The following is a 23,604-nucleotide window of genomic DNA, read 5'->3' on the forward strand; positions in this document are numbered from 1 at the left end:
AAAAAAATCAGAGCAGTTGTTGCTACCAAAAACAGGTCACCTAGCAACACACAATTAAGGAATACCCTGCGAGCCCGCAGTCTATAGCCTGTCCATTAGCAGACGAAATTACTGGCTAAACAAACAACCATCACCCACATGCAAATGACTTTGTTGTGCATAAGAGAAGCTCTCATATTTTGCTCGAGACCGCTTGCCCACTGGGGTTTTCACAGATGTTTAGGACATGAGCAATGTACTCTGACTCTATCCAACCTGAAACATCTGGAGTCAGAAATGACTGGGGCATTGGAGAAATGGTTTCATTACATGGAACGAAAGCCAGCTAAACCCATTAACTCAAGTGAGACGGCAGAGAAGGTGTAACAGAAGCAAAGGGAGGAAAAAAGACACAAAGAGAAAATGGAAGCCTTTGAAAGAGAAACGAAAAGAGAGGATGCATGAGATAGTCAGGAAGCCGTGGATTAGTCTGTCGTAAAAAGAAGAGTTAAAAGATTATGATGCTATCTGTCCTCTTTTCTAGGGATGGGTGGGATGGTCAACCAGTTCTCAACAACTGACTCTCCCATTTAGACAAAAAAACAAAAAAAAAACATTTGCTTTATAATTAGGTAGATCAACCAAGTTTTTAATTCACTGGATTACCCCCAAAAAATATCTTAATTACATGGTTACTAACATATTAACCATTTTTGTTGAATTTCCAGAACATATAATTATTTCACGATACATATCTTTACCATTAAATATAATGACGTATACCGAGGTTTTGGTCATACTGCCCAACCCTACTGAAGCTGCTTTTTGCTAACCAGGCACTGAACCAGTCAGCCTTTAATAATGTTTATCACCACTCATTTCTCTACCACCCCAGAGGCTCTCCAATCATATCCATACACTCTGATTACTATCACCACAATGTGATTAGCCTGACTATGGTGATGTGTTGTTTAATTTCCTGCCGGGGTCTGACACTGCATCTCCATTTCGGCTCAGAGTAAAACTCCCCGCGCTGCCTCCCCTCCCCCTCAGTGCAGTCATTGGTCATCGTTCTGAAACAGCCAATGTGGGCTGGAAACTGTCTCCAACACCAGCTGCACCAGGTGGGATTCAAGAATACAGAAATATGACACCATAACCCTTTACAGTCCTTAGCACTGCAGAACATACATGTGCATCAACATCAGTTTTGCAACAAAATTTGAATCCCACAGAATATATATTATCGTATAAAATAAAATTAAGTCCATTTACAATTTTTGCATTGTGACATTATTTTCATTCTAGTTAAGCAAATGTCACTCTCTCCCTGTGCTGGTCCATTCTGATCTTGCCTGTATACGCCTCTAAGTGACAATTCACATCAAACATGCATCAAGGGGCTCTACCGCTAACTGACAGGCTACACTTCACTAACAGTATCTTAGTCGAACAGATCAGCTGCGACGGGAGGATAGTGACAGAGGTTTAAACTAGCAAAGACAAACCATGAAAATAAAAAATAAGACATGTCACTACAAATTCACTTAGATACGCTTACAAGCGAGCATACACAATATAAAAGCAATGTAATACAGAATTCCAAGCCACCCAAAAAATCAGTGACACCCTGAAGCTAATAATGGCTAATACTGCATAAATGTGACTGACTAATAACATAATAGGCCACTGAACTATAAGGCAACATAATGAAAACACGATTGCACATTCTAGCACAATTTACCATGCCACTCATGGTAAAAAGAAAGTTCAAAGTAAGGTTACTTTTAAATGAGCTTGTGCTAGACCACACAGTATGAAATACAATATTCAGTGGTATGTGATTCTTCAATGACAAGGTATAAAAAGATGATGAGGGATGACATGCTAAATAACAGAATTTTCTTTTTTTCTAATTCTTTATGCACAAAAAAGCTGCATCTGATCTGGAACAAAACAAAGCCAAACTAGTTCCATAAGCTTTGATCTGAAAGAATAATCTTTCATAAATTAAGACAAGTCTTGCTTAACATTAGACAAAAGAAGGAACAGGGATGATATCTCAGTACTAGATGAATATGTCTAGGAAAATCGTTAGCAACTCAATTTATTACTATTTCAGCAACAAAACAAACAGCACTGTTTATTCTTCAAAGGAGGTGTGTCTGTGTAGCACTTCTAAAAAGTGAAGTTCAAAGGGAAAAATATAACTTGAATCAATTAGCCTACAATTATATGATTCAGACATGCACACTCTGACACAGACAGTTAGGAGTTGAAGCACTAGAGAGGGTGGAGGAGGGGAAGATAGGAGAACGTGAAAAAGGTAATGGAAGAGGGCTTTGATTTACTTGTGTCCGGTGATGCCATAGTGGAGACAATGACCGGAGGTCCAGTACGCCGGCTGAGCTTCTGATTAGCCAGATTCACATTTTGGCCTGGTGCGGCACTACCAACAGGTACTAGGGATCCATCTGAGGACACTCCAGCCCTGCGCATTACTTGTGGGCTTACATGGGGACTGGGCATGGGCGACATTGTGGCTAAGCTCCGATCCCTCTTCATCAACTCCATTGGTACAGTATAGTTGGTTGTGTATGCCTTTGGAGCTTGCTGGGGTGCCAAAGCAGGCATAGTCATTTGTTGGGGAACTGCAGGCAGTGCTGGCAAAGGCTGTGGCATTGCATGGATTGCCATTTGTGATGGCATTACTGGCAGATGTGATGGAATGGCTACGTGTTGGGACATTGCAGTCATGGGTGGCATGGGCAAGCCAGCATGTGGATTGTACCCTGACATTGGGCGAGTCTGGACTGGAACCACAGAACCACTGTATGCTCCTGCAGACCTGGCTCCAGGATACCCACTGGACTCAAGAAGCTGCTGGGAGGGAGCACTGCTGGGTCTCCGACTATAGCCCTCACCCATCCTTGGAGATATAGTCTGCATGGGGGTAGAGGGTGGCTGCATATACTGGGACTCCAAGCCTGGAGTCAAGGGTGGTGGCTGGTGCACATAAATGTCACTGCGATGGCTAAAGCTGTTGGATCTGCCACGGACTGGAGCACTAGGATGCATGGGGGTAGCTGGAAGGATTTCAGGTGGTCGTTTGTAACCTAGCACAACACGAGACAGAACCCTGGCTTGGCCCAAGTTTGGGGCCACTGAACGCACATCATTTTCCTCCATAACAGCCAACATTGCAGTGGAGTCAAAGCCCTGCTGCAGTAGAGAAGTGATGGTGCTTTCCGAGAGGCCCTCTTTTTGCAGCAATGCCAGAAACTCAGGGTCTGCATTTTTTTTAGGGTCTACAGGAGCCACTGGGGTCTGAGGGACAGTGGGAGGAGGAGCAGCAGTAAGAGGCTGAGCAGAAAGTTGTGGTAATGGAGCAGGAGTGGTTACTGGGGCAAGGGCTGTAGGGGGAACTGGAGTGTAGACGGGATTTGGAGGTGCCACGGGTTGCACATGTGGAACTTGCTGCACTGGCTGAACCTGTGGTACTTGCTGAACTTGCTGCACTGGCTGCATTTGCTGCACTGGCTGAACATGCTGCATTTGCTGTACTGGCTGAACTTGCTGCATTTGCTGCACTGGCTGAACCTGCTGCATTTGCTGCTGCTGTATTTGTTGTTGCATTTGTTGTTGCATTTGTTGCTGCGCTTGCTGCTGCGCTTGCTGTTGAGCCTGTTGTTGGGCTTGCTGTTGCTGTATGGTGTATGGTGAGGGGTTTTCCAGATGCATGACCATACCTCGGGCAGTTCCATCCATTCCTTGAGCAACTGGATCAACCACCAGGCAGGTGGCTGTTGGCTGATCAATCGGCCTTCCGTTAACGTCACTGTAGACTGAATGGCTAGTGAGAGAGGCAGGAGGCTCAGCACCGTAACGGGGAGAATTTGGCTCCATTATATAACGAGCAGGAGATGGCGCTCGGCTTGGAACGCGCTGCCCATCCTGCATCATTTTTGTGCTAGGTGTAGCAGGTGGGGGTCCAGGCAGGGATGGTTCCCTATAAATACGACCCATGTCATGAGCACTTGGAGGTGGGGGAGGAGGTATGCCAGGTGTTGGGGCAGCAGAACCAGGCCGACCTCCTGAACTCTGTTCCCACAGTTGCCGAGGACCTGCCATTATTCCATAATGTGAAGATGACCTATTGAGAGAATGAGGTTGCTCTCCACGATAGAAACCATCTGTTGGCCGAGGTGGCATGCCTGGGTCTTGCTGATAGTAGTCATGGTGTGGCAGGGAACCACGGTTTGCCATGGATGGTCGGTCGTAATGGCTGTTCAACTCAGGAACGGAGCTCTTTCTTATGTGACGTGGGTCCGGACGATCTAAATAACCTTGGTTGTAAAGGGATTGCTGGTAGGAGTCTGGCTCCCGTTTCAAATCGAGGTCAGGAGGACGCACTCCAGGCGGTGGCTCATACCATCCCCCTCCTGTGTCTGCTCCATAGCTCAGTGAGTTCCGTCGACCAGCCATCCGGGCCTGCTGCTCATAAACACTGTCACTGCGCTCCCAATGACCCTCATTCCCACCCAGCGTGTCCCAGCTCTGGGAGCGGCCAATCGGCAACTGCTTACTGGAGATCAACATGAGGAATAGATATACCTTACTCACAGGGAAGAAAAATGAGAGAGGTTTTCCTTTAAGTTTCTAGTTGCAGGCTGGTCTCAAGTGGTGAAAGGAAGGAGTATGGAAGAAAAAATTAAAACAGAAGATATTGCTTTTCACCTGAGGTCCAGTTGTAATTTCTGTCTCCCGTCTCTATCACAGTGGCAAGGTCTGGCTATCAAATGGCTCCTCTTGCTTGGCGATCGGTGAATAATTAATCTGGGGAATACTGCTGGTGGTGATGGAAGCAGGAAAGAGGACACCAAGCCCTCTCACAAATAACGTCGGTAGGTGAAGACTGCCTGACTACTCCATTCTGGCAATGTAAAGCGACAAGCGTGAACAGACCGAGGGAAAGAAAAAGAGAGAAAACAGAGAGACAGGAAGAAAAATTTTAACAAGGGGAGGGTTGGTGTGGGGGAGGCAGGGGCTTGTGATAATCCAGCGAAGCTGATCCGCTCCAACTCCGAACATTTTACTCGTTCAGATTGCTATGAGGGATTACAGACCAAATAAAGCCAGCTTAAATCTACTCTTCTCCTTTGTGACGTCACATACAAACACACACAAAATGTGTCCCCAATGATAATGAATACAATGAAATCCCCGTGGACAGGAACACATGCTGCCGTGGACACGCTTACCTGATGCCAGTGGTCGAGGTGGTCTGTGTTTCTTTCAAAAGCCTAGCCAGCTGGCATTGAGCAGGAGGTCTTTGCTGGACTCCAAGAGGTGGGCCAGTGAAGCGGGCCAGTGAAACTAATACAGATCTAATGCAGCAGGGCAAAATCGTGTAGCACTGTCAGGAAACGTCAAATCCTGATTGAACAGTAATCCTATGATGGGCCAGCAATGCCTGCAGAGCTATGCAAATGCAGAGATCCAGCATCACCACTCATCTATTATATTATGACCCGAGCGGACACCAGCGCAGCTATATGAACCACTGCCTCCAAATACACTGTACAGCACACCAAAAATGAGGTCATAAAGCTTCGAGAAGCTTATGGATAACAACACTGATGCACAAAAAAATCAGTTTCATTACATCAAATCTGAACACTTTCTGTAAAAATTACATAAGCAGGGCTCACAAAATTTCAAAATTCCTGGTAGCCCTTCGGGCAGGCACTCTTCACATTTTGGCAGCCCGAAATGGATTTAACTTACCCCAAATAAAAAAGACAATCTTTCTTTTATGTTAAAAAAAAAATTGGATAGGAGTGGCAGTCTGCTTTTCTTTGGCTGTCCCTTTTTCTTCATCCTGACCTGTCTTTTTTGGCTGAGTAGAACTAAAACACCACTAAAATCCATGTGCATCTTAACATTTTCACACACGCACACAGCGATTTTCACAATCCTCTCCACTGCACATGCAATCTCTATCACTTAGCAACAGTAAATTAAGTGAGAACAACACTCTTTTACAGGGGGTGGCAGTATCAATTGTCTTTCCCAAACAGTCAGAAGACGAGAAGGCAAGGTGGATGCAGCCAGAAGAAGACACAAGCCAAGTAACGTTAACATCAGCTAAACTTCACTGCAAACAAAACAGCATGATGAAAAACTTCCATGATCACATTTTTCCATCAAATAAGTCAAGAGAGTGAACAACGCAAATCAAGGAAGGAATTTTATTTCACTATTTAAGATAGCCGTCGTCGGGAAGGGTGGCACCGGTGATATATTTTGGTAGCCCAACTGGAAGGCACAAAAGCCCAGGGACGTCTGACTACCAAATTTGTGAGCCCTGATAATGATGCTATAATTTCTTAGAAACATCAGAACCACATCAATATTTACTCACTCTCATGCCATTCCAAACCTGTATGACTTTCTTTTTCTGTGAAACAGAAAAGATGATATTTTAAAATTTTTGTCCATAAAATGAAAGTTAATGGGGCCTAATGTTGTTTGGACCCCAGGGTTCTTTTAAAATATCTTCTTTTTTGTTCTGCAAAAGAAAGAAATGCATACAGGTTTAGAATGACATGAGGGTGCTTAAACTATGACAGAGTTTTCATTTTGGATGAACTATCCCTTTAATATAACAATGACTGTGTTTTTTTTTTTCAGACATTCATTCAACATAAACAAAGAAACCATCACCCCATGTTTTGCTATTCCCCACTGAGAAAGCATGGCTATGTTATTAAGATAAGCAATATAAAACTCAGAGGGGGTGAAGGAGGAAATCTGGGACATCAAATAATACTACAATAACCAAAGTCTAGCAAATATGTGTTTCATGGAAAACATTCCAACAGTATGAATCCTAACAGTTGAGTCTTGAGTTTTCAGTTTAGGAAAAGCTTTTTTTGTGAACAGATTTTGCCCACCTGCCACTGAAACACTCCACCCAAATCCTTTCTGATCCCCACAAACACCACAGAGAGAGAGAGATGGAGAGGGAGGGAGAGAGAGACTTGAGAGGATAAAATTAATAGGGCATATTCTCCAACAATCCTTTGGCATTGTGATACTTTCTGCATTTTGATACCGTCTAAAGCTGTGCACAGTTTTAAAGTGACTTTACAGCACTTTGCCTTGTTTTGATCCTTTCACTTTGGTGCCTGTAATATAGCTATGGCAGGAATTTCAATTTGGCTTTAAGCCTGTTGTTCAGAATCAACAACACCTGTATACGTTACCATTTCCAGATTGCAAACAAGTCCCAATATAGTTTCTTTGCCATAAGTGACACAATTGTAGGCACGAGCATGACACACAAAAAGTGCTTAACATTGAACATTTGACTCTAATAATTACATGGCCGGTGTCACAGACAAAACATAAGACTAGTCCTAGACTAAAATGCATGTTTTAACTGTCTGAACTGAAAGCAACTTGTATCTTAAAATATGTCAGTGGCATTGTTTTGTCTCAAGATGCACACTTTTTTTAGGCACATTTATAAAAGCTACTTCAATGTCTTAGTTGAACTAAGGCCTAATCCTGGCTTAATCTAAGCCTTGTCTGTGAAACCGGGCCTCAGAGTTATCATGTTGCTGAGATAATGGCACAAATACTAAGCATAATAATAAGCATAAAAATAAGCTAATAAGCATAAAAATACAGAGTACACACACAAATAACAGATTATTTTAGAATGCACTATTTTTATCAACACTTTGCAGTATCAGATTAATTTACTATATTTATAATCCACAATTCTCATCAGTGCATTGTATTCTGGAGCTCAATGCTATGTCAAGCTCCCTTATAATTATGCTGCCTACCTTTTGGAGCGTGGCATTGATGCCTTACAAGTTCACTAGGTTTTGGAACAGAGCAACAGAGACTATGTAATTCAGCCAAATGAAAACAAATCTCTCTGGAAGAGTCTTTCTTTCTCTTTGTGACTTTTACTTAAACACATGCAGTGAGGATTATATTTGCTTCTATAATAAGTGCTACACAATTACCAAAAAGAAAAACAACATGGATCTGTACAGTTACATCACAATAGAAAAATCAAGTAGAGCAGTATCATGGCAACAGTATCTTTAGTTATCCTTCTGCAGAACTTTAAGGATCAAAAGAGAGAAAGACAGAGAGACAGAAACAAAGGAAAAGAGAGAGAATTTTCATAAATCCTTTGTGCCCGAGAGACTGCGACTAATCTAATACAAAACCCCGTGGGACGTTTGGCTTCAACAGGCTTCTCTGCCTATCTGGGAATACATGTGTAAGCAATTTTATACATGACTACTAATACGAGAGCTCTTTGAGGGAAACAAATTCATAAAAAAATGATATGAAGTGATTAAAAGCAGAATGCACTGAAATGAAACATTACTTTGACTAATTTACTCTCTTTCTTGTTCAGCTGGGAGTTTCTAATGTGGTATATACTGCGTTTATATTTTTCTATAAGTTGCTTATCGACTTGACAGTTTATCAAAATGTTCTCATTATGTCCCTTATTTTGTTACAACAAGAACAACTCGCATTGGATTAAAATAAATATGCATTGCTGACGACATAGAGATTCATTTTAGCACTCCTCCAACCTCAAGTGCTTCCTCCTCCTCCAAGTGTTAACAACTTGCATCTAGGAACTCAAGCTTTGGCTGGAGGAAGATCATCTTAAATTCAACTCAGATGAAACTCAGGTGAAACTCAGGTAATACTGATTGGTTATAAATCTATTGTGTCTAAACTATATGGCCAAATGACTGGATGGTGACCTTATTTTGCCCTTTACAACAGTTTGAAATCCTGGTGTTCTTCTCAATTCCATTCTTTCATTTAATGATCACATTGGAAAAGTGGTAAAGACAGCTTTTTTTTCCACCTACTTAATATCTTTCGTATTTAAACCTCTCTTAGTCAGCAGGGTGCTGAAACTGTTACACATGCCTTAGACACTTCTTACTTTGATTAGTGTAACTCACTTCTTTATGGCCTTTCAGCTAAAAACATCAAACGATTACAATATGTTCAAAACTCTGCAGCCTGTTTGATCACTCTCACAAGAAAGAACGAGCACATTACTTCAATTCTTCTATGGCTTCCAGTTTTCTTATGTATAAACTTCAAGGTACTAAACCCTACTAACAAAGCTCGATAACCCTCATATTTATCGGATTTACTTCAAACTTATGCCCCTGTTCATTCCTTAAGATTTTCTAGTGCGTAATTGTTAATGAATCCTAAATTTAGTTTGGTTACTATGGGTCTCTTTTAGTGTTGTGGCTCCCAGGTTGTGGAATGCTCTACCTCAAGAGATCAGTCAGGCATTCTCCCTTCTTTTTTTTCAAAATCCTCTTAAAAACATTTATAAACATTAAGCTTTTTCCACATACAAAATACAATATTTTTCTCTAAATATTACTTCAGCTCTTGATCTGTGAATTGTATTTTGTTTTGGATGTTTGCTATTTATCTATATTCCTCTAAACTTAACCTTATAATGTGACCTTGGGCTTTGGAAAGGCTCTATATAAATAAAAATTATTATTATTATTGTTATTAATAAATGTTCTGTGCACACAAAAATCATCAAAATTTGGCATGGCTTCTAACTGGTCTCAGAAAGCATTATTTTAGTATTATTCTTGACTTGGAAGCCCTCCTCTGCAGCCTGGTGAATTTGTGTAAACTGAGCGGCGCACTCTGATGAGCAATGAACGCTCAAGAAAGATGGGGGTTCGAATCACGTATGTTGCAATGTCCAAACAGTTACAGATATGTCAAGTATATTCAAGAGTTTTTTTGGCTCTGCATTGTACTTAACTGTTGGCTTGGGTGTTTAAATTCTCTGACAACATCTGAACCATTTTCAACTGCCCATTTTTTTTATGTTCTGTTAAAAGATATTTTTAAATAATTTACAGATATCAACATATTAGGATAGGTATCAGTCATGACTTTAAAAATCTGAAAAGTTTTGCAGTACAACATACCATTCCTCATGATACAATAGGAGTGTCTGTTGGTTTTATTATTAAGGGCTATAGTTTCTATTGTATCTCTTGTTTTTTTTAGCTACTTTTTGATCTCATGGAACCCTTGGAAGGGTTTGGCCCCGTTATTGCTGCTTGCAGCTATATTTTATATATCTGTAATAGTATATAAAATATAGCTGCAAGCAGCTATTCATTTATTTTATATATTTAAAATAGCTTTTATTTTTAATTTTAATTTTAATTTTAGTTTAAAGGGTTAGTTCACCCAAAAATGAAAATTCTGTCATTAATTACTCACCCTCGTGTCATTTTACACCAGTAAGACCTTCGTTGATCTTCGGAACACAAATTAAGATATTTTTGTTTAAATCCGATGGCTCCGTGAGGCCTACATAGGGAGCAATGACATTTCCTCTCTCAAGATCCATAAAAGTACTAAAAACATATTTAAATCAGTCCATGTGAGTACAGTGGTTCGATATTAATATTATAAAGCGATGAGAATATTTTTGGTGCGCCAAAAAAAACAAAATAATGAATTATTTAGTGATGGTCGATTTCAAAACACTGCTTCAGGAAGATTCGGAGCATTATGAATCAGCGTGTCGAATCATGATTCGGATCGCGTGTCAAACCGCCAAACTGCTGAAATCACGTGACTTTGGCGCTCCGAACTGCGGCTTCGACACGCTGATTCATTATGCTCCGAAGCTTCCTGAAGCAGTGTTTTGAAATCGACCATCACTAAATAATTCGTTATTTTGTTTTTTTGGCGCACCAAAAATATTCTCGTCGCTTTATAATATTAATATTGAACCACTGTACTCACATGAATTGATTTAACCCTTGTGCAACCTTATGGACATTTTTGTCCATTTCAGTTTTGTTTTTTGTTATAAGTGTGCCTTTGTTAATGCCAACTCCATTAATTTTGGCTCAGGTGTTTATTTTTATTGGAATTTTAATATTTTACCCTCATAACCCTTTTTAATATTGTACCCTCCGTACAAAAAATACTCACACTCAGGACCTTAAGGACAAAAATGTCCACATTGAAACCCATTAAAACTGCATTTTTTTAACCCAGGGCCATTTGACTATAAAATGATACAATATTTGCAAACAGGCATTATTCATTCTATCGGCAAGGCTTCAAATTTTACTTTATAACCATTTTTTACTAGATTGTGCCATATTTTCAAATTTGGCATATAAAAGAAATACTCGCTTTATTTGTGTTTTCTGCTTATGCATAGTATAGAGTCAATTGGAAAAATAATGCAGCTATAATTGTGTGGGTATGTTGGTAAGGATGTCAGAGTGTAGTTTGCATGTGTTTACTGAAAATTTAATGTGTGTAATTAGTTTGAAAGAAATTATATTGTACTGGCAATCAAAAATCCCACTCCATGTATGAGTCACACCCTTGGCAGGGTCATAGGGCCATGTGAAAACTATGAAAAAGGTCAAAGAAGGTTTGAGGTTTTTCTTTTTCGACCAAACATGCATCTTAACCCTTGATTGCACTTTTTCACTTGTTATTGTTTTTGTACGGAGATAAAAGGTATGCTTGAATTTGAAGTAGAAGTTCAGAAGCCCCTAAACACATTGTTTTAGTTTTCACCACAAGAAAATGCTGATTGTTTAGTCTGGTAGATTTTATACAAAGTTTGAGTTCACACAGGTGTCCTCACAGCCAAACCTATAAATATGTGGTGCTTGAGGGGTTGATCATTTCATTGTTTGCAAGATGTGAAGAGACGTTACTCAGCAGAGGAAGCTCTGAAGCTAGTGTTGCCCACTGACAGTGAGCACACAGGTGCTTTAGAAGCTGAGGATGTAAAAAAAACGATTTGTAAAGAGTTAAATTTCAGAAAATGAATGAATGTTTGATAATTATGAATAGAAGAGATGCTGATAAAAAAAACAGTCAGTGAAAGTGGAAAAAAATATTAATATATAACATTTCTATGACAGTTTTTTGGCATGGACATTTTTGTCCATTATGGACCTAAGTGTTAGTTTTTGTAAAAAATCTTACATAAAAAATAGAAATGCCTCAAAATTAATGTTGTTGTTCTTCATTGACACACCCAAGAATCTAATAAGCAAAAAAAAAAATTCTGCTTAGCATTTAGTTTATGAAAATAAACTACTATTTTTTAATTAAAAAAAAAAAAAAAAAAACACCTATGGCATTATGTAAACAAACCAGCATTTAAAGGGTTAAAGTTCTTAAAATTAATGAATGTTTGGTATCTATGGATAGAACAGATGCTGGTTAAAACATTGACATCAGTGAAAGTGGAAAAAAATATTAATAAATCATATTTCTATGACAGTTTTTTGGCATGGACATTTTTGTCCATTTTGCACCTTTTTTTGAATGCACAAGGGTTAAATATGTTTTTAGTACCTTTATGGATCTTGAGAGAGGAAATGTCATTGCTCCCTATGTAGGCCTCACGGAGCCATCAGATTTAAACAAAAATATCTCAATATGCGTTCCGAAGATTAACGAAGGTCTTACTGGTGTAAAACGGCATGAGGGTGAGTAATAAATGACAGAATTTTAATTTATGGGTGAACTAACCCTTTAAAGTTTTAGTTATTTTATTATGTGCTTTTTACCATTTTTACTTTGTTTTTTGTTTTTTAGCTGTAATTTATTTTTTTATTTCAATTTTATATTATTTCAATTTTTACTTAAACATTTATTTCAGACAGTTGCCAAGACAACATTTCTAAGTTTAAGTTTACATTTCTGATCTAATATTTATATTTTATACTATTTTAAAATTAATTTAATTAAAAAAAAATTATTTTGATAATTTCAGTTAACAATAACAACACTGAACTTAGATGGCCATTAGCTGATCTGTGGCTGCGCTGGTCTAGATAGTTGATAAGCTAGACAACCATGTACAGTATTAGGTCTAAGTTTGACCTGGTTTGATCAAGCTGGTTTGGTCTAGTAGGCTCCATTGGTACGGAAACAAAACAGCTATGTTTCTTACCTGGTTTAAGAGTAAGGCTATTAAGCATTTACCTGTCATTTATACATACCATAATAATCTGAACAACCTAATCTTCCATTATGATCACAAAAGAGCTGCAAACAAAATGTACTTAATGTGATGACAATATCTTTTCTTCTCAGCAGCACAGCAACCTTGGTGCATATACAAAGCTACAACATTCATTCTGGAAAAAAAAAAGTGCAATCCAATTTATAACCACTTCAGTAATCCGCTTGTTCTACTATTGAACAGCTAGTACAGAAGAGCAGCCTTTTGACAGCCTCTGCGCACACACCGCAGTTGACAGCTCTCTATTCAGACATCTCACTAGAACACATTCACAACTTAACTTCTTCATTTCTCTCTTCTATTTCTTCTTTCTGCTGATTTCTCCTCTGCTAGCAGAATTCCCTTGGGGAATCCTATCGTGGTGCTGTAATAAGGCTCTTTTTTAGAAAGTAGAGCGGGAGACTTGACATTTCTTCATTATAGGAGGTATACTTAAGAACTCGGCTTTTCCAGCTCTCGGAAAACGAGTCAGGCATTTAACGAGCCAGCGGCTACAGATGTGATGACTGTAGTCTTTGTGCTGGAGCTGTAGGGAATATTACTACGACTCAAGTTTCTGACACCTGAACTTTCAGACTTGAACTATCTCTTTGAAACTTTACCTGGTGGTTAATTTGTCACACACTTACACTACTTGGAAGCACTATTTAACTTCTCTGATAGGGGACACCACAGCACAATAGCTAAAAATTCTTCAATGAAAAGCTTCCAAGAATGATTTACTGATCTTCAAACAAATTACAAACTTCCAGCAGAAACTGAAACTACCGGATAACTGGGATTTTATGAACATTGTGCATTTAAACATCTCTTTTTAGAAGTTTCAAGGGTCTATACTTGCATACTTTCACAATGTGATGCACTTCCAAATGAAACAGGATTATTCAACAAGAAAAAAATGTGGGATGAGTCGAATCAACTGTCAAAACAGGCCGTTCCATACCAGAATGGAGACAGACCAAATACACCACCTAAATAGCTATTTGGCTATTGGTTATCATTATCCAATGACGTCAATGACAAAGGCATGTTTTGATTAAAGATTGCCATTTTTCTTTGGAATAATCTGCACAAATGAAACAGCAGCAATAAGACCAGAAACATGCAAGGTACGACGACTTTAAGACATCAGACTTAATATACTATACACAGAGAACTACTAAAAATGACCATAACATAAAACAAATAAACATATAAAGCTGTAGAGCAACATTTCAGCGGTCTGTAGAGCCAATCTCTCATCTGAGAACTACACCCTTTTAGACCTAAAAACCAATGACTCTCTGGCCCTTCTCTTTGTACACAGTGTAGTTTACAACATCCCCGGAGGCACATTTTCCCTCCTCGGTTTCCTAACTGTGGGCCTAATTGATGTGCGAGGAAGAAAACGCAAGGCTGCCAGATCAACCGCATTCAGGAGTCCTAGCGAGGGGGTCCAGGAGCCAAATGCAAACTTTTATATGCTAATATAATATCAGGCAGCCGAGAGATGCCAAACCATGGAACGGATGGAAAACTTTCCCAGTGCTTGGGGATTACGGATTGATTGCATGTATGTGTGCGTCTGTGCATATGTGATACGGGGTTTAAACAGTAACTTAAGTTCCTGCTCCATTAGAGGAACATTGCATCATCATGACTGATGTCAACTTTAGTGGACGTTCAGCATGTGTTTCGGAGTAAATGTACATTAGTTTCACCAGTTACTCTTTTGGCTTTTTTAATCTGCCTCTGATGACTCTCAAATGGGCTCAGTAAGAACATTTTGGGAAGCTGGAAAAACTTTCTCAGGAAACCCGAAATGACATCATTTATCACATATGCCCACACGCAAATATTCCAACAGCATTTGACAAACAACTAAAGTCCTTTAAGTTGTGTAGAGTTTAGAAACAACACATTAATAAAAAAGTCCAAATAAGGTTTTTTTATTAGGTTTTTAGACATGGGAGAACCATGGACCAGAGTCATGTCTAATAGAAATCTTGGAGTACCATGTAAATACCACGGTATATATATATATATATATATATACACACTACCATTCAAAAGTTTTTTTTAAAAGAAATTAAGACTTTCATTCAACAAGGATGCATTAAATTGACCAAAAGTGACAGTAAAAACATTTATGTTATATAAGATTTCTACTTTAAATAAATGCTGTTATTTGTTTGTTTCTTGAGCAGCAAATCAGCCTATTACAATGATTTCTGAAGGATCATGTAACACTGAAGACTGGAGTAATGGAGTAATTTCATCACAAGAATAAATTACATTTTAAAATATATTAAAATAGAAAACAGTTATTTAAATTTGTAATAATATTTCACAAAACTACTGTTTTTGCAGTATTTTTGATCAAATAAATGCAGCCTTGGTGATTTATTTCAAAACATACTGACCCCAAACTTTTGAGCTGTAGTGTATAAAGAAAAAACATGGTATTCCCAATACCTGGCAATACAGTTTAACCATGGTGATGTCAGTATATTGGTTTATATGTATGGTAGTTATTATGTTTCATGGCATATAGCAAAGCACCATAGTATTACTACCACTGCACCATGATACTGAGACAGTACTTAAGGGACATGTCAAGATTTCTTACCCTCACAGATTCTGTCGAGTCTTTGCCGTTTGACCTTGTGTTTGTCAATCAAAGCCATGGCAGCTCTTTTCTCCTCGTCTGTTGTTCACTGAGCTTAGCAACAGGAAACTACAGTCCCCAGAATCCTCCAGTGGGCATAACGCCACCTTACACCTGCACAGAAACACAGTCAAGATGAAACCAGTGGACAACTGACAAAATGACTTATTTCTGCCACTAGAGGGAGCCATGATGCTATTCAAATTAGAGAAAAGCTGGAGAAACAACAAATGAATAACTTAAATATTAAAACAATATTTTGCAAAGAATTTTACATACTTTGCTAGCTTTAAAGACAACATAAAGCTGCATTCATAACACATTTAACTTCAATAATGTAAATATTCACAAAATTCAACATTAGACCACGATATTAATAATGGTACTAAAGCATGCTCATGTATAAGGTTAGGGACTTTCCAAATCTTTATGTACAGTACCATTCAAAAGTTTGTGGTTGTAAGATTTTATTTATTTATTTTTTTTGGAAGGCTTCCAAGGTTGCATTTACTTGATTAAAAATACAGTAAAAACAAATATACAGGTGCTGGTCATATAATTAGAATATCATCAAAAAGTTCATTTTTTTATTATAAATTATTTTTAAAAATGAAACTTTCATATATTCTAGATTCCCTACATGTAAAGTAAAACATTTCAAAAGTTTTTTTTTTAAATTTTGATGATTAGAGCGTACAGCTCATGAAAGTCCAAAATCCAGTATTTCAAAATATTAGAATATTTCCTAAGATCAATCAAAAAATGGATTTGCAAAACAGAAAAGTTCTTTAAAGTATGTTCTTTTGTGCACTCAATACTTGATCGGCAGGACATATTACAGCAAATGACTTGCTCCTAGCACAAATTACTGCATCAGTGAAGTGTGGCATGGAAGTGATCAGCCTGTGGCACTGCTGAGGCACTATTGAGCCTTCAGATCATCTGTATATTGTTGGATCGACTGTTTCTCATCTTTCTCTTGAAAATATCCCATAGATTCAGGTCAGGCATATTGGCTGGCCAATAAAGCACAGTAATATCATGCTCAGCAAACCACTTGGAAGTGGTTTTTGCACTGTGGGCAGGTGCTAAAGTCCTGCTGGAAAAGGAAATCAGCATCTCCATAAAGCTTGTCAGCAGATGGAAGCATAAAGTGCTCCAAAATCTCCTGGAAGATGGCTGCATTGACTTTGCACTTGATAAAACACAATGGACCAACACCAGCAGACGTCACGGCCCCCCCAAATCATTATTGACTTCAGAAACTTCACACTAGACTTCAAGCAGCTTGGATTCTGTGCCTCTCCAGTCTTCCTTCAGACTCTGGGACCATGATTTCAACATGAAATGCAAAATTTTCTTTTATCTGAAAAGAGGACTTTCGGCCACTGTTCACTGTCCAGTTCTTTTTCTCCTTAGCCCAGGTAAGATGCTTCTGACGTTGTCTCTGGTTCAGAAGTGGCTTGGTAGTCCTTTTCCTGAAGATGTCTGAGTGTGGTGACTCTTGATGCGCTGACTCCGGCTTCATTCTACTCATTGTGAAGCTCTCCCAAGTGTTTGAATCGGCTTTACTTGACAGTATTCTCAAGCTTGCGGTCATCCCTGTTGCTTGTGCACCTTTGCCTACCCAATTTCTTCCTTCCAGTCAACTTTGCATTTAATATGCTTTGATACATCACTCTGTAAACAGCCACCCCATTCAGTAATGACCTTCTGTGACTTACTCTCTTTGTGGAGGGTGTCAATGATTGTCTCCTGGACCATTGCCAAGTCAGCAGTCTTCCCCATTAGTGTGGTTTCAAAGAACAAAAGATACCCGGAATTTATACTGTAGGGATGGTCATTTAATGAAACTCAAATGTAAATATTCTAATATTTTGAGATACTGGATTTTGGACTTTCATTAGCTGTACGCTCTAATCAACAAATTAAAAAAAAAACCTTTTGAAATGTTTTACTTTACATGTAGGGAATCTAGAATATATGAAAGTTTCATTTTTTAAAATAATTTACAATAAAAAAATGAACTTTTTTACGATATTCTAATTATATGACCAGCACCTGTATACTGTTGAATATTCTAATTTAAAATAACTTATCTATTTTAATATATTTTAAAATGTAAATTATTCCCACATGTGATGGCAAAGCTGAATTTTCAGCATAATTTCTCTTGTCTTCAGTCACATGATCCTTCAGAAATCATTCTAATATGCTGATTAGCTGCTCAAGAAACTTTTCTTATTATTGTCAATGTTGAAAACAGTTATGCCGCTTAATATTTTTATAGAAACCATTTTTTTCAGGATTCTTTGATGAATAGACTAAATTAAATCTATTCATCAAAGAATTTGTGTCTCTTAGATTAAATCGCTTGATTCATATGGATTTATTTTACAATATCTTTATGAACATTTTGAACTGAATATACTTTCAATTGAGGGACAGAAATCACTCAGATTTAATTAAAAATATCTTTATTTGTGCTTCGAAGATGAGCGAAAGTCTCATAGATTTGGACTGACATGAGGGTGAGTAATAGAATTTCCATTTTTGGGTGAACTAACTGAATAAATCACATGTCTACAACTTCAAACCAGTAAGATTTTACTGTTTTGTTGGCCCTTTGGGGTTAAAAAAAAAAAATGAGAAAGTGTCTGCACAGGGCTGCCAGTCATCCTTAATCAGAGCGGCAGCAGATTCAGAGCTGAGAAAGAGACACAAACAGACTTCCAGTCCCATGCTGAGACAAACTCACCGAGACACATATCGCTCCAGTGATTTAAGAACCGGTGCCCTCTCACTCAACCTGAAACTTATCAGAGCACGCGCCACGTACACACACACACGCACACACACACAGCCATCCCACAAAAACATGACTCAATTTCAACTATCCTGCTGAAGGAGAAATATCGACCCTCCAGACAGGAGAGGACCCTGAGAAATGTATAAAGGATCTTTTCATAAAAGGTCTTTCATAACAGATCGTTTTCAATAAAAAAAAAAAAAGAAAGTGCATTTCACAATCATATCCTTTTGAGCATTTCCTCCCATTCCATCTTTTCCCAATCTGTCTTTCAATGATCTCTGTAAATACACAAGCATATCTGTGGCATTCATTGCGCTACCTTGGCCTTGGTTGTCTGTGATTTTTTTCACACAAACATAAACCTAAACACGTTCTCTCACACACACACACACACACACACACACACACACACACACACAAAAACACAATCTGTTCTGCAAAGCACTGTGGATCACACAGGTCAGCAAAGACTCATTTTTTTTCCAGCTGAATGCTGGGTAATCTGAAAGATCTGACCTGTTAGAAAGCAACAATAGTCTGGGCACACATTTATTTGGCGTTGGTGTCACAGGAGGAGATGAAAGCAAAACCTCTTCTCACTAACATCAATAATGTTAGAAAATCAGTATATTTAAATGATTTCTGAAAGGATCATGTGACACTGAAGACTGGAGTAATGGCATTAACGGTTAATAAATAATTGTAAATGTCATTTCATTGTATCATAACCACAAAAAGAGCATTATTCCATATAGAGCTGCACAATTCTGGATAAATTGAGAATCACGATTTTTTTGTTTCAAATAGAGATTACGATTCTCCCACGATTCTGAACAGATAATCACCAGATAGTCGACGACTGCCAACAGATTACAGCATGTCACTTCTCTCAGGCATTCTAAATCCGATTCAGCATGTTCAGTCAGCGCCAACAGACTCCGACAGGGGTAACACACTGATCCGACAAAACCCGATGAAATATCTTTAAGTGGCCTTATTAAACCTTTGAGAAAATCACACTGGAACATTCAAATCTGCGTTGGTGTTGACGCTGACCCAGAGAGAGCAGTTGCCATGTATGAAACAGCTAACGTTAACAGTCTTTTCAACCACACTGTGTCGTTATTTCTGTGTTACAAATAATTATGTTATCACAGCAATCTTTTATCCCAGTACTTCTATCTAAAAGTCTGCTGCCTATGGAAGCGATCAAAAAAAAGAGCAAATAACCTTTTGAAAGTAGCTTGGCGCTTCAAATAACAATTGTATTGATTACATCGTTACACCACCAGGTGGCGACAAGTGACTTAAAAATGTAATTGTCATTGAATCATTTATTCAAGAGATTCGTTCAAAAACGCTGGGCAAATACCAATCGGAAGTGAGCATCCCTATGCCCTCACTCATGACATCAAAGAACAGCGGGAGCGTTTGAAGAGCATATGACTCTTTATGCTTATGAATCGCTCTCGCGGTACTTTGATGTCATTCACCGATCGGTCTGCGCAGGGCCGATGCATCTCGAACAAACCATGTAACAAGTGAATTATTTATGAGCGAGTCATTGAATCATTCGTTCAAACCAAGTTATTTTAATAATTCAGATTAATTAACTTTAAATATTAACATTTAATTGCAATTAACATTTTGTCAGGACTCACATGTTATTTTGAAGAATCGTGATCTCTGTTTAAAACAAAAAATCGTGATTCTCAAATGAATCAGTGTTTCTGAACAAATCTCTTGAATGAATGATTCAATGACAAATACATTTGTAACATTTGTAACTAGACTTACAATAGTTATTTGAAGCGTCAAGTTACTTTCAAAAGGTGATTACTCTATTTTTGATCGCTTCCGTAGACATCAGTGTTTTTATCCGAACTATAAACTTTTGTTCCAGTACTTCTGTGATAATTTGAATATTTGTAACATGGAAATAAGAAGTGTGTGGTGGAAAAGAAAAGTCCGTTTGTGAAGCTGTTTCATGTCTATTAGCCTACCTGCTTTCTCTGGGTCAGCAGCAGCGCAAACGCAGATTTGAATGTTGTGATTTTGTCAAAGGACATTAGACATAGACAATAGACATGGCCGATTCGTTGTCATTTAGGAATGAGATCGTGTGGATGCTTAAAATCAAGATTGCGATTTTTTTCAACGATTAATCGTGCAGCTCTAACAGAAAGAGAAAAAATGCGCTATAAATTAACTAAGGTCATCCTATCACCAAGGCAACCATCACTTCCTGTGACGGTGTTTGAGGTCAGAGAGAAGGCCTACACAAACCTGCCATAGAAACACTGAGCAAGACTATATGTAATTCGATTTAATTAATTAACCAACAAAACACATCTAAAGAGCTGCACAAGTGCTTACAGTTCGAGTTGTAAATCTTGATACGGTTCATACAGCACTGGAAGAGAAAACACCTTTCAGCGACACAAAGACATCAGCTGTATCCACTTCAAAGACTTGTGTTTCTAAAAGCACTCCTTTACACAAAGCATGAATTACATCTGCTCCATTCACAAACCTGCTGCTTTGATTCAGCTGCACCTGTATGTGTGTGTGTGTGTTATGACAGCCACACTCTCCATGATTGATGTTTGCGCATTTCGTTCCTCATGTTTATCCTGCACAATAGACACATTTACACTGACCTCACTTCATTTTAATATTCATTGAGCGTTATGCAAACCTGAGCTGTTATGGGAATGTTCTCATTAAACGTTGCTTTGATACTTCACTCTTTCAGTGTCAAACTCTTTCACGCACTTTTTCATTATATGTGTGTGTGTGTGAGAGAGAGAGAGCGAGAGAGAGAGAGAGAGAGAGACTAATTGTAATTCTCATGGCTTATTGTCTATATTTGTTGCACTGAATTTATTTATACTGAATTTCAATACAACACAATAATGAGAAATTTGCAGGAAAATGTGCACAATCCCTATGAAAATAATGTACCAAAAACCAACTAGTCCTAAAAACATGATTTATTTTGTTTAGGCAAAATATAATCTTCTTTTCCCCTATTTGATTTTGGGGTGAAACATGATTTTTCTTTATGAGCTTCGTCTATTTATTCTTTTACCACTTTAACTACAAATCATCTTCAAAATAAGCACTGAATTTCAAACTTCTATGTGATTGCTCTCAAGATGTTTCGTTCTTTAAAGGATCTGGACCACTCTGTTGAGGTGGCATTTTAAATATGCAGATAATTTCCTGCATACTTATTTGTGGCATTGAATAATTTCAAGCAATCACAAATTGTTTTTTTCCAGAGACCTTTAGAAATGCCAGTGCTCATCAAAGCAGCAGGACTGTCTCACTTCCTGAACGCACACGAAGAGAAAAGACAGGTTTTAAATCAACTCCAGTAAAGTGTGTCGAAACACTAGAAGGTTATCTGAGGTAGCGCTGGAAGTGTTTAGAAGAACAGAGAGAATTCTCCCAATGTGTCACTGTTCAAATGTATTAAAAGATAAACTGCAATGTCTACGATTTTAAACACTGTTTTGCAGACACCTCAGAGTTTTGAAAGCATGTCATGAACGCTTGACCTCGCTCCCACACTGTCCATATCTCCCAACATATCTCTTTCTGTTTGAGTCATAAATACTATCTCACTTTCTCACTACCCCACATCCTCTTGCTTTCTTTTTCCTCTCTTTATTATCTACTGTTTAAGAGCAAATGGAAATGACTACTTTTCAGAGTTTTTCCATTCTCTCCAAGTTGACTTAAAGGGTTAGTTCACCCATGTTGGTAACCAAACAGTTGTGGGGCCATTGACAATTGAACAATTGCCCCACAACTGTTTGGTTACCAACATTCTTCAAAATATATTCTTTTGTGTTCAGCAGAACAAAGAAACTCATTCAGGTTTGGAACAACTTGAGGATGAGTAAATGATGACAGAATTTTCATTTTTGGGTGAACTATCCCTTTAAGTCAACTTGGAGAGAATGTTAAAAGAACATAACTTGGAGAGAATGTTAAAAGAACATAAATGGAGAACTGAATCTAAGATGCAAATGTCTTCAGTTTATCAAATATTTCTGATAAAAATCTCCAATATGGCAGAAAATATATATGCTGTTTTTTAAAATATATTTTAAAATTTTCAAAGAATGTCAAAAAAAAAAAAAAAAAAAACCATTATATACAGTGGGTACGGAAAGTATTCAGACCCCCTTAAATTTTTCACTCTTTGTTATATTGCAGCCATTTGCTAAAATCATTTAAGTTTAAATCATTTTTTTTCCTCATTAATGTACACACAGCACCCCATATTGACAGAAAAACACAGAATTGTTGACATTTTTGCAGATTTATTAAAAAAGAAAAACTGAAATATCACATGGTCCTAAGTATTCAGACCCTTTGCTGTGACACTCATATATTTAACTCAGGTGCTGTCCATTTCTTCTGATCATCCTTGAGATGGTTCTACACCTTCATTTGAGTCCAGCTGTGTTTGATTATACTGATTGGACTTGATTAGGAAAGCCACACACCTGTCTATATAAGACCTTACAGCTCACAGTGCATGTCAGAGCAAATGAGAATCATGAGGTCAAAGGAACTGCCTGAAGAGCTCAGAGACAGAATTGTGGCAAGGCACAGATCTGGCCAAGGTTACAAAAAAATTTCTGCTGCACTTAAGGTTCCTAAGGTTCCTATATATACATACATATATATATATATATATATATATATATATATATATACATACATATATACACATATATATATATATATATATATATATATATATATATATACCTCAGGCATAATTTTACAAGTGTCTATTTTAGTAAATGGCAATCACTTTTTTCAAAAGTATATTTCTAAAAGCGTACGATCTTGATACATTTTGTCACTAAAAACTATGTCCTCCGGTGTGACACTATATCCTGATATTAAGTCGGGCAATTCCACATACATCTTTAATTATTTCAAGGACCCCATTCAAGATCATGTTACTGAAGCAAAGTCACTGGAAGGCAAGCCTGCAACCTTTAGCCAAAAAAGCATAACGGCTAA

General features: G+C 38.0%; 1 protein-coding gene across 12 annotated transcripts in view; it reads right to left on the bottom strand.

The window, feature by feature from the left end:
• Nucleotides 1-23,604, bottom strand: part of ctbp2a (C-terminal binding protein 2a) — a 55,020-nt gene that overhangs the window by 23,665 nt on the left and 7,751 nt on the right. For 8 of the 12 annotated variants that reach the window (XR_007925992.1, XR_007925991.1, XR_007925990.1 and 5 more), the window contains exon 1: nt 2,331-4,593. Coding sequence is in view for 9 of the 12 variants with exons in the window: in XM_051868816.1 (XP_051724776.1) it covers nt 2,331-4,578 (2,248 nt within the window). In the remaining 3 variants the exon portion in view is untranslated. Of the gene's footprint in view, nt 1-2,330; nt 4,594-15,704; nt 15,858-23,604 lie in introns of those variants that run through there. The other 4 variants (XM_051868821.1, XM_051868827.1, XM_051868826.1 and 1 more) reach the window with 1 other exon arrangement.

Source organism: Ctenopharyngodon idella, chromosome 17 (assembly GCF_019924925.1).
Source record: "Ctenopharyngodon idella isolate HZGC_01 chromosome 17, HZGC01, whole genome shotgun sequence".
In the NCBI taxonomy this organism is placed as follows: domain Eukaryota; kingdom Metazoa; phylum Chordata; class Actinopteri; order Cypriniformes; family Xenocyprididae; genus Ctenopharyngodon; species Ctenopharyngodon idella.